Below are 12381 nucleotides of genomic sequence, written 5' to 3'. Positions count from 1 at the left end.
TTGTGTACCGGGAGCAGATAGGGAGGCTTGCAGGCATGGGAGCGCACTCCGCTCCTCCCCCAACCCGACATGACTGGCTCAGCGACTCTCCCAGCACCTTTTGTTAATTTAATTTAATTTTTTGTTCGTTGGCCCTGTCACTTGGAACCGGGAGCAGACAGGGAGGCTTGAAGATGTGGGAGTGCACTCCGCCCCTCCCACAACCCGACGTGACTTCGCTGAGCCAGTTGGAAGGCTCAGTGAGTCTCCCAGCACCTTTTGTTAATTTAATTTAATTTTTTTTTTCGTTGGAAAAGATGGGATTATGGGGACTCTTTAATGCATGGGTTCAAGCATTATACTGGGAGCCCCGAGCATGTCTTCAGATTAATCAGACATATACAGAATTCTTCTCCATTGCCAAGGCACCTGACAGGGTTATCCGCTCTCTCCACTGCTTTTTGCTTTATCCATAGAACCATTAGCGATATTTATTCAAAACCATCCCCGGATGAAGGGGATTCAGATCGGGGGTAATGAACATCGCATAGCTTTATTTGCTGATGACATTCTTTTATATATGGGAGACCCAAATCATACTGTGGGACCCTTATTGCAAATTTTTGAGAAATATGGAGAAGCATCTGGATTTAAGATTAACTTAGACAAGACTGAAATTATGAACCTCACATTAGAGCCATCAAAAGTAGAGGACCTTCAACGCCTGTTCCCATTTAAATGGACATCTAAGTACATAAAATACTTAGGTATTTATTTACCAATAGACCCGGACACTCTATATGAGGCTAATTACGGACCAATTCTACGGAAAATACGGGGAGATTTACAACGTTGGAATAGGTTGTGGATATCCAGATGAATGTATTACTCCGACTATTATTTCTGTTTCAAACTCTCCCGATCCCCTTGCCCACTCGAATGTTTAAGGTTTTACAAGCAGAATTTACCGTATTTTCACGCAAATAACACGCACCCGTATAAAACGCGCACACGAATATAGCGCGCAGAAATCACGATGATTTGCACAAAAACTTTGATATACCGCGCTCACTGGTATACCGCGCATGCTGCCCGACGCTCCTTTCGCCCGCCCTGACTTTCCGTGCGCTGTCCCGACTCTCCGTTCACCCCCCCTGACTTCCGTGCACTGTCCCCCCTTGAAGGTCTGTCCCCATCCTGAAAGCCTGATGCCCCCCCCGACGTCCGATACATCCCTCCCCCCCCCCCCCCGAAGGACCGCCGACTCCCCAACAATATCGGGCCAGGAGGGAGCCCAAATCCTCCTGGCCACGGCGACCCTCTAACCCCACCCCGCACTACATTACGGGCAGGAGGGATCCCAGGCCCTCCTGCCCTCGACGCAAACCCCCCTCCCCCCCAAGAACCTCCGACCGCCCCCCAGCCGACCCGCGATCCCCCTGGCGACCCCCACGACCCCCCCACCCCCCTTCCCCGTACCTTTGGTAGTTGGGCCAGAAGGGAGCCCAAACCCTCCTGGCCACGGCGACCCCCTAACCCCACCCCGCACTACATTACGGGCAGGAGGGATCCCAGGCCCTCCTGCCCTCGACGCAAACCCCCCTCCCCCCCAAGAACCTCCGACCGCCCCCCAGCCGACCCGCGATCCCCCTGGCGACCCCCACGACCCCCCCACCCCCCTTCCCCGTACCTTTAGTAGTTGGCCGGACAGACGGGAGCCAAACCCGCCTGTCCGGCAGGCAGCCAACGAAGGAATGAGGCCGGATTGGCCCATCCATCCTAAAGCTCCGCCTACTGGTGGGGCCTAAGGCGCGTGGGCCAATCAGAATAGGCCCTGGAGCCTTAGGTCCCACCTGGGGGCGCGGCCTGAGGCACATGGTCGGCCCATGTGCCTCAGGCCGCGCCCCCAGGTGGGACCTAAGGCTCCAGGGCCTATTCTGATTGGCCCACGCGCCTTAGGCCCCACCAGTAGGCGGAGCTTTAGGATGGATGGGCCAATCCGGCCTCATTCCTTCGTTGGCTGCCTGCCGGACAGGCGGGTTTGGCTCCCGTCTGTCCTGCCAACTACTAAAGGTACGGGGAAGGGGGGTGGGGGGGTCGTGGGGGTCGCCAGGGGGATCGCGGGTCGGCTGGGGGGCGGTCGGAGGTTCTTGGGGGGGAGGGGGGTTTGCGTCGAGGGCAGGAGGGCCTGGGATCCCTCCTGCCCGTAATGTAGTGCGGGGTGGGGTTAGGGGGTCGCCGTGGCCAGGAGGGTTTGGGCTCCCTTCTGGCCCAACTACCAAAGGTACGGGGAAGGGGGGTGGGGGGGTCGTGGGGGTCGCCAGGGGGATCGCGGGTCGGCTGGGGGGCGGTCGGAGGTTCTTGGGGGGGAGGGGGGTTTGCGTCGAGGGCAGGAGGGCCTGGGATCCCTCCTGCCCGTAATGTAGTGCGGGGTGGGGTTAGGGGGTCGCCGTGGCCAGGAGGGTTTGGGCTCCCTTCTGGCCCAACTACCAAAGGTACGGGGAAGGGGGGGTGGGGGGGTCGTGGGGGTCGCCAGGGGGATCGCGGGTCGGCTGGGGGGCGGTCGGAGGTTCTTGGGGGGGAGGGGGGTTTGCGTCGAGGGCAGGAGGGCCTGGGATCCCTCCTGCCCGTAATGTAGTGCGGGGTGGGGTTAGGGGGTCGCCGTGGCCAGGAGGGTTTGGGCTCCCTTCTGGCCCGATATTGTCGGGAAGTCGGCGGTCGTTCGGGGTGGGGGTGCGAGTGGTCCTGCCGGGGGGGGGGGATGTATCGGACGTCGGGGAGTCGGCCGGGCAAGAGGGCTTGGGCTCCCTCTTGCTCCGATCGTGGATGCGGGTGCGGATGGGAGCGCGTGCGAGCGGTCGTTCGGGGTGGGGGTGCGAGCGGTCCTGCTGGGGGGGTGAATCGGGCGTCGGGCGGGGTGGGAACTATGTTTTAAAACTTTGGTATACCGCGCTCACGCATATAACGCGCGAGGGGTATGCGCGGTAGGTAAAAACGCGTATAACGCGCGCGTTATATGCGTGAAAATACGGTAATAAATTTATCTGGGTAAATAAAAAACCTAGAATCTCTCAGAAGGTGATGTGGGTAGATAAAGAGGTGGAAAAGGGGTTCCTAATCTTAGATGGTACTATCAAGCAGCACAAATACGGATGTTACTGGATTGGAAATTGAATTTATATAAGTGGGGAGTTTTGATAGAACAGTCTCTGATTCCTCAACATAGATTGTCTACCGGTCTTTGGTCTTCACAAACAATCCGGCAGTGGAAATTAGAAACTGACAATCCCTATATAATACACTTACTTACAATATGGGGTAAATTGTGGGGAAAAAATTAGTTGTCTATTTTTCGAGATTTCCTAAATACAGGGACTTTGCTTTCGTTTGAAGCTTTATTATGCCTCCCAGGGGTAAAAAAGGGGGATTATTTGGCATATCTACAAGTAAAACATTATGTGGTGGCCCAGGGTTGGGATAAGATATCGTTTGCTGGAACTAAACAGTTAGAACAGCTATGGGTAACACTGCAGAAGGTGCCTAGAACTATATCAGTTATATATAAATATCTACAGGGGAGAGAAATTCCTAAATTAAGTTATCGAAAAAGTTGGGAAAGGGATTTACACTGTGTATTTACTGTTAAAGAATGGGACACTGTGTAGAGGTACGCAAAATATCTGTTTGTGCATTGATTCAAGAAAATGCTTATAAAGTATTGAGTCGTTGGTATTACACTCCAGAAAGACTCCATAAGATGTACCTTCAGATTTCAGATCGCTGTTGGCGTTGTCATAATGCTGAAGGCAATTTTTTACATATATGGTGGGAATGTCCTGTATTAACACCTTGTTGGACCACAGTAGTTAACTCTTTGTCCCACTTATTGGGAGTATCGGTCCCCAATACTCCTCAATGTTGCTTACTGGGGTTGCATACTATTTGTGAGACTAGATGGCAAATACGTTTATTACATATGGGGTTAGCAGCGATCAGATGCCTTATAGCTGCTTATTGGAAACAGCACCAGATACCAGATGAATATGAATGGAGAGTGAAACTCTCAATGATAGGGAAGATGGAAATTTATGTAGCTAAACGTCGAGGGTATTATCAACAATCATTACAAACTTGGACTGTCATCACCAAGAAATTGAATTTATTGAATCTATAGAATTATGAAGAGATCTGGATCCTAATATATAGTTGATATTAGGGGGGAGGGAGGGATTTGATACGACATGAGTGTATTTATAGCTATTATGTTTACGGATATATATATATATTGTTAAAATGGATTTTCTATTTATATGTTTTAATTATGTTTACATTTCAATAAAAATTCTTATGAGCAAAAAAAAAAAAATATATATAGTATTTTGTCTGGGGGAACAGGATTGAGACTCATCTTGCTTCATACAGTATCTCCCACTCCACCTGTTCATGAAGAAAGAACTTTTAGATAAAAGGTATTATCAGCACAGACTGGCACCTAAACAGCAATTAAAAGCTGAAAAGCTTATTTTGTTTGTGTCATTTCACTGAACCACCCAGATTTCCTGAATATACATTCTGGTAGCCCCAGGTGAAATAACTAGATAAGGTTTCTGTTAACCATTTTTACATCCTTATTGAAGGCCACCATGGTTAGAGAAATGATTACAGAAAATTTCTCTCTTTAGTTGTAAGACTTTAAGCATTCTGAAAAAAAAATGATGGAACAGTTTCTGAGCAAAGAAGATGTTATAGATATCACAGAAGAAAGCAATATTTGCAGTAGTTAATATCATAAAAGCTTTGACAGAATATAACCTGAAAAAATCTACACTAGAAGCAAGTTTGGTTTTATATACTTGGAGTCTTGGTTATAATCATGAATCATCCCCATCATGTTCGGCTGCCTATAATGTTGGCATGGTGGTGACTTCACAACCGGCACTTGAACATGTATGACCAGGCCTGCAGAGAGTGGCAAGCATGGCTGGCTACCTTGTTGGGCTGACTGGATGGATCGTCGGGTCTTTTTCTGCTATTTGTTGTTGTGCTTAAGTAAAATGCTACTTACACGAAGCTTTGCCAGAGTAATGTATATTTAACCAGAACATAGCTAACTTGAGTTCCTGTCCCATATTTATTTAATTTGTATAATAAAGATATTACAAAATATTCCGATTCTGAGAAATGGCTAATACTTAGATAATCTCGTAGGGGAATGTCACAAGGTACTTGAAGTTCACATAAGCTATTGCACTTTCCACCTTTTCCAATTAGGCACCAATTATATAACTAGAAAACATAAAAATATGTTGGTAGATAAAGACCAAATGGCCCATCAAGTCTGCCCATTCGCAGCATCCATTATCTCTTCCTCTCCCTAAGAGATCCCACATGTCTGATCCATCCTTTCTTGAATTCAGACACAGTCTTTGTCTCCACCACCACTATTCAACACATCTACCACCGTTTTAGCAAAAAAGTATTTCTTTAGATTATTCTTGAGCCTATCACCTCTTAACCTCATTCTATGCCCTCTCACTCTGGAGTTTCTTTTCAATTGAAAGAGACTTGCTTCATGTATATTTATGCCACATAGGTATTTAAATATCTCTATCATATCTCACCTCTCCTCCAAAGTCTGCATATTGAGATCTTTAAATCTGTCCCTATATGCCTTATGATGTAGACCAGTGGTCTCAAACTTAAACCCTTTGCAGTGCAGTCCCGCGAGAACTGATGACAGCCATTTAGATAGTGGCGCGGGCCCATGCAGAAAGCTTGCTTCTGACCTGTGCGCTGCTAGTGAGAACGTAAGAATTGCCACTGCTGGGTCAGACCAGTGGTCCATTGTGCCCAGCAGTCCGCTTCCACGGCGACCCCTAGGTCAAAGACTAATGCCCTAACTGAGACCATCTCTACCTGCATATGTTCCGGTTTACCAGGAACTTGTCTTAAATCCCTGGAGGGTGTTTTCCCCTATAACAGCCTCCGGAAGAGCGTTCTAGTTTTCCACCACTTTCTGGGTGAAGAACTACTTCCTTACATTTGTACTGAATTTATCCCCTTTTAACTTTAGATAGTGCCCTCTCGTTCTCCCTACCTTGGAAAGTGTGAACAACCTGTCTTTATCTACTAAGTCTGTTCCCATCAGTATCTTGAAAGTTTCGATCATGTCCCTTCTCAGTCTCCTCTTTTTAAGGGAAAAGAGGCCCAGTTTCTCTAATCTCTCTCTGTATGGCAACTGCTCCAGCCCCTTAACCATTTTAGTTGCTCTTCTCTGAACCCTTTCGATTAGTACCGTGTCCTTTTTCATGTACGGCGACCAGTGCTGGATGCAGTATTCCAGGTGGGGGTGTACCATGGCCTGGTACAGTGGCATGATAACCTTTTCCGATCTGTTCGTGATCCCCTTCTTAATCGTTCCTAGCATTTTGTTTGCCCTTTTTGCCGCCGCCGCACATAGCACAGATGGCTTTATCGCCTTGTCGACCAGTACTCCCAAGTCTCTTTCCTGGGGGGTCTCTCCAAGTACCGCCCCGGACATCCTGTGTTTTTGTATAAGATTTTTGTTACTGACATATATCACCTTACACTTATCCACGTTGAACCTCATTTGCCATGTTACGACCCATTTCTCAAACGTGTTTGTCACGTTGCAGATCTTCGCAATCCTCCTGTGTTTTCACTACCCTGAATAACTTCGTATTGTCTGCAAATTTAATCACCTCACTTGTCATGCCAATTTCTAGGTTGTTTATAAATATGTTGAAGAGCATGGGCCCAAGCACCAAACCCTACGACACTCCACTGGTGACACTTTTCCAGTCTGAGTATTGTCCATTTACTCCCACTCTCTGTTTCCTATCCGCCAGCCAGTTTTTAATCCACGTGAGTATTTCACCCTTGATTCCATAGCTCACAATTTTTCAAAGTAGTCGTTCATGCGGAACCTTGTCGAACGCCTTCTGAAAATCCAGATATACAATGTTGAACAGGTCGTCGTTGTCTATAAGCCTGCTTACTCCCTCGAAGAAGTGCAGCAAGTTCGTCAAGTAAGATCTTCCTTTGTTAAAGCCGTGCTGGCTGGTCCTCATCAGATTGTGTCCGTCAAAGTGCTCAATGATGCAGTCCTTTATCAGTGCCTCAACCATCTTTCCCGGTACTGAGGTCAGACTCACCAGTCTGTAGTTTCCTGGATCACCCCTCAAACCTTTCTTGAAGATCGGTGTAACATTCGCTACCTTCCAATCTTCTGGAATCCTTCCTGATTTGATCGACAGATTGGCTATTAGTTGAAGCAGTTCAGCTATAGCCCCTTTCAGTTCCTTGGTTACCCTCTGATGGATGCCATCCAGTCCTGGGGATTTATCATTTTTAAGCCTATCAATCTGCCTGCATACCTCTTCTAAATTGACTGTCAACCATGCCGGTTTCCCGCATATACCCTGTCATCGTTCGGTATGTTGTGTATATCCTCTTTGGTAAACACAGACGCAAAAAATGTGTTCAGTTTGTTGGCGATGGCTTTGTCCTCCTTTAGCACTCCCTTTATTCCATGGTCATCCAACGGTCCTACAGTTTCCTTCTCGGGTCGTGTCCCCTTAATATATCGATAGAACGGCTTGAAGTTTATCGCCTCCTTGGCTATTTTTTCCTCGTAGTCTCTTTTGGCCCCTCTTATTGCTGAATAGCACCTGCTTTGATGCTGTTTGTGCTTTTTCCAGTTTTCCTGTTTTCGACCTTTTCCATTCCTTAAACAAAGTCATCTTGTCTCTGATTGCTTCCTTCACCGCTACAGTGTGCCACGCCAATTCCTTGTTCTTTTTCCTCTTGGATACCTTGTCGATATGCGGTATATATAGATTTTGCGCTTCGGTGACCATGTCCTTAAAAAGGGACCATGCTTGTTCTAGCATCTTTACAATGCTTATCCTCTTCTTAATCTTCTTCCCCACCATGAGTCTCATCCCTTCGTAATTCCCTTTTTGGAAGTTCAGCGCTGTGCCTGTCGTTCTGGATCAATGTTTCACCCCTGTGTCCAGGTCGAAGCAGATCATATTGTGATCACTGGATCCCAGCATCCACTCTACTTCTACACCTTGCGCTGGTCCTCGTAGTCCATTTAGAATTAAGTCCAGAATTGCGTTTCCTCTCGTATTTTCCTTGACAAGTTGTTCCAGGAAGCAATCATCTACAGCATCCAGGAACTTGGTCTCCCTAGCGCAGCCAGAGGTGCCTAGGTTCCAATCTATCCCCGGATAATTGAAGTCACCCTTGATAACTGCGTTGCCTCCCTTGCAGTTGCGTTTAATCTCATCCGTTATTTCTCCATCAATTTCTTCAGACTGTCCTGGGGGTCGGTAGTAGATGCCGATCTTCGTTTCTGTTCCATTTGTTCCTGGAATTTTGACCCATAGAGACTCTAACTTATTCTTCGTGTTCTCTCCGGTAGACTCAGTTCCCTCTTTGACGTATAGGGAGGGATACACACTGGATCACCAGGTACTACGGTGGTGGCAGGCGGGAGGATGTTTTAAAAGGTGTGGTGGGGAAGAGGGTGTTTTAAAATGGTATGGGAGGTTTAAAAATTGTATCTTCGCTCTTTAAGACGCACTGAGATTTCCACCCACTTTTGGGTGAAAAAAAAGTGCGTCTTATGGAGTGAAAATTTGGTAGTACTTTTAAAACCAATAGGAGGAAAAAAAATTTCGCTCGGAGAATAGTAAAGCTCTGGAACATGTTGCCAAAGGATGTGCTAAGAGCGGTTAATGTAGTTTTTTTAAAAAAGCCTAGTTGGTTTTAAAAAGCATAGTCTGCTGTTGAGACAAACATGGGTAAAGCCACTGCTTGCCCTGGATTGTTAGCTTTGGTTGCCTTTCTCGTAGGAAGACTGAATTGCCTGAATAAGTGGCTACACAATCTATCACCATGGGTAAACCAGTTTGCCACGGAAGCAGAATAAAAGGAATAGTCAGTGCCCACCCCAATATCTGTAGTGTCCATTAATGAGGAGCTGTGCCACCATATGTGTAGTCATCCATTAAATGTAGGGTTTGTTTAGAATGTTCACTTATGATCATTTTCTTTAATTTGCATCTTTAGAACTAGAGTAATGGCAATTCTTTGTGTTTGGTGATACTCATTTAGAATAAAAACAGGTATCTTATGGTCAGATGTTAGGTATTCTAACCATATTTTAACATTCAAAATATTGTGACCTTTGTATTGTCAACTAAATTATTTTAAATAATTAAATAAGTGCGCTCAGTACTTCAACAGCTAGATCAATGTGAAAGAAGAACCATCATTGCAGCACTCCGTTCCTCACAATACCGCCTCCATTCTCTTTAACACAACTTGTTGATCTAAATTCAGTTGTAATAATAAAAAGAATAAACCTTTTTTTACTTATCTTACTGGGGAAGATGTAGTCATTCCAGTATGTCTTATGATGGTTGTCATAAGAGCTCCAGAGCATAGACCAGTCAAAACCCACACTGTTGTAATAAAGCTGGGAAGTGACCGTGAGTGCACAACTCTCTGGTTCCTCCTAAACTCCCAGTGTCCAACACAATCCAACACAAATGACTGAATAACATAGAGTCAAATATAAGATGTAAAATAGTCATCTAGATAAACTCCTCAACTCAAGCTGAGTTTCGTTGTACTTCTTCAAGAGGAGTAATTGCATACACTGGGTTGTCACTCTGCATTAACGATAACTGTAATTATATAAAACAAATATAACAATTTCCTTCTGAAATTTCCTTCTAAATTAGAAATATTCTATAAATCTTCTAAGGGTGGCTCACCACAGGGAAACCCCACTATCTTTCTATGTCTGAGAGAGTTTTCTTGTCTCATAGACTTCAATCTCACTCTATTATAATGGTTAACCAGAACTGTTCCACCCCTGGTAGGTGATGAAGCACACACGTAAAGCCGATTACGCAATACTACTGATTCAATATATTAGTGACCATTCAATTTCATGATTTAACCCAAACGGGGCTATAGTGTTCCATTGAAAAATCAGTCTTTGCTCTTTAAACAGCAGTGATTGAGCCATATCCTCACCCCTTAAGGTATGGACCTTTAACAAAGCAAATCTAAGTTTCTCGATGGAATGATTATTCTGTAACCAATGCTCGGTCAGAGGTGCTTCCAATCTCTTGGATCTGATGGTACTCAAAAGCTCTGAAATCTGGTTAACCATTGTAATAGAGTGAGATTGGAGTCTGTGAGATGAGAAAATTTCTCAGACATGGAGAGATAGTGGGATTTCCCTCCGGTGAGCCACCCTTAGAAGATTTATAGAATACATTATTTATAAACTGCTTTTATAAAATTAATCCATGGGTTATAAGGGTAAAAGTATATGCAGTGCAAAGATGTGTACTTTTATATGACTTGTGAGCAGGCATGTTAAAAGGTGAAGCTTGGACGGAGTTATGATGTATGTACATGGTAACATTTACCCCTGCTCGCAGCAGGTACAGAAGTCCATGGCAACTATCTAGCCATAATTCTCATGCCCTCTCAACTTAGATGATCTGTGTTAAATTTGCCCTTCTGTTTTGTTTTGATAGTTATAAGCCTGCCTTGTGAATAACTTTGTTTCTCTTGCTTTCTTGTTCATAGAATTCTGTTGTCGGTGGATTTGTTTCACATTACCTTCTAGAAAAGTCCAGGATCTGTGTACAAGGTCAAGATGAAAGAAATTATCATATATTTTATAGGCTCTGTGCAGGTGCTCCAGAAGAAATTCGACAAAAGCTTCATTTATCCTCTCCAGATAATTTTAGAGTGAGTATGCTGGAAAAGGACATTTTACTAATTTATGTATCAATTTTAATGTACCTTTTTCATATCATTCTGGAGCACCTATTAAATCTTTCTTTCTTTTATCTACGCTACTTGTATTTACTTTGAGGGGAGCCCTGAAGTGGAAACTTTACTATATATATAGATATATATATATAATATATATATATACACACATTTTTTTCCCCCAAAAACTATACCAAAAGACTAGTGGCGTGGTTTCAATGACAAATTTTATTTTATTTATTTATTTTTGGCTGGGAGGGGAGAGGGTATAGCATTTGAAATTCTTTGTGATACTCTGCTGTTTTTCTTAACCTTATAAGAATATAAGAATAACTTTACTGGGTCAGACCAATGGTCCATCAAACCCAGTAGCCTGTTCTCATGGTGGTCAATCCAGGTCACTAGTACCTGGCCAAAACCCAAGGAGTAGCAACATTCCATGCTACTGATCCTGGGCAAGCAGTGGCTTCCCCCATGTCTTTCTCAATAACAGACTATGGACTTTTCCTCCAGGAACTTGTCCAAACCCTTCTTAAAACCAGCTACGCTATCCATTTTTACCACAACCTCTGGCAATGTGTTTCTGATCTTAACTGTTCTCTGAGTAAAAAAAATATTTCCTCCTATTGGTTTTAAAAGTATTTCCCTGTAACTTTGTCGAGTGTCTTCTAGTCTTTGTAATTTTTGACGGAGTGAAAAATCGATCCACTTGTACCCGTTTTACTCTACTCAGGATTTTGTAGACTTCAATCATATCTCCCCTCACCCGTCTCTTTTTCAACCTGAAGAACCCTAACCTTTTTAGTCTTTCCTCATATGAGAGGAGTTCCATCCCCTTTATCATCTTGGTCGCTCTTCTTTGAACCTTTTCTAATGCTGCTATATCTTTTTTGAGATAAGGAGACCAGAATTGAACGTAGTACTTTGAGTTTGCACCATGGAGTGATACAGAGGCATTATAACATTCTTAGTCTTGTTAACTATCCCTTTTTTAATCATTCCTAGCATCTTGTTTGCTTTTTTGGCCACCGCCACACATTGGGCGAAAGGTTTCATTGTATTGACTACAATGATACCCAGATCCTTTTCTTGAATGCTAGCCACCAAGGTGGACTCTAGCATCTGGTAACTGTGATTAAAGTTATATTTTCCAATGTGCATCACATTGCATTTGTCCACATTCAATTTCATCTGCCACTTGGATGCCCAGTCTTCCAATTTCCTAAGGTCTGCCTGCAATTTTTTCACAATCTGCACACGTTTTAACAACTTTGAATAGTTTAATGTCATCTGCAAATTTAATCACCTCACTCATCATTCCAATTTCCAGATCGTTTATAAATAAGTTAAATAGTACCGGTCCCAGACAGATCCCTGCGGCACTCCACTGTTTACTCTCCTCCATTGAGAAAAATGACCATTTAACCCTACCCTCTATTTTCTATCCAATAACCAATTCCTAATCCACAATTGAACTTTGCCACCTATCCCATGACTGCTTAATTTTCTCAGGAGCCTCTCATGAGGAACTTTGTCAAAAGCTTTCTGAAAATCTAGATACACTACATCAATTGG

General features: G+C 44.5%; 1 protein-coding gene across 11 annotated transcripts in view; it reads left to right on the top strand.

The window, feature by feature from the left end:
• Positions 1–12381, top strand: part of MYO6 (myosin VI) — a 426976-nt gene that overhangs the window by 153741 nt on the left and 260854 nt on the right. For all 11 annotated transcript variants that reach the window (XM_033936483.1, XM_033936482.1, XM_033936481.1 and 8 more), the window contains one exon: positions 10618–10782. In XM_033936483.1, the coding sequence (XP_033792374.1) occupies positions 10618–10782 (165 nt within the window). The remainder of the gene's footprint in view (positions 1–10617; positions 10783–12381) is intronic.

The sequence above is a fragment of the Geotrypetes seraphini genome, chromosome 3, assembly GCF_902459505.1.
Source record: "Geotrypetes seraphini chromosome 3, aGeoSer1.1, whole genome shotgun sequence".
Taxonomy (NCBI): domain Eukaryota; kingdom Metazoa; phylum Chordata; class Amphibia; order Gymnophiona; family Dermophiidae; genus Geotrypetes; species Geotrypetes seraphini.
Note: the sequence above shows the minus strand (reverse complement) of the source record. Positions and strands in the feature narration are given on the sequence as shown.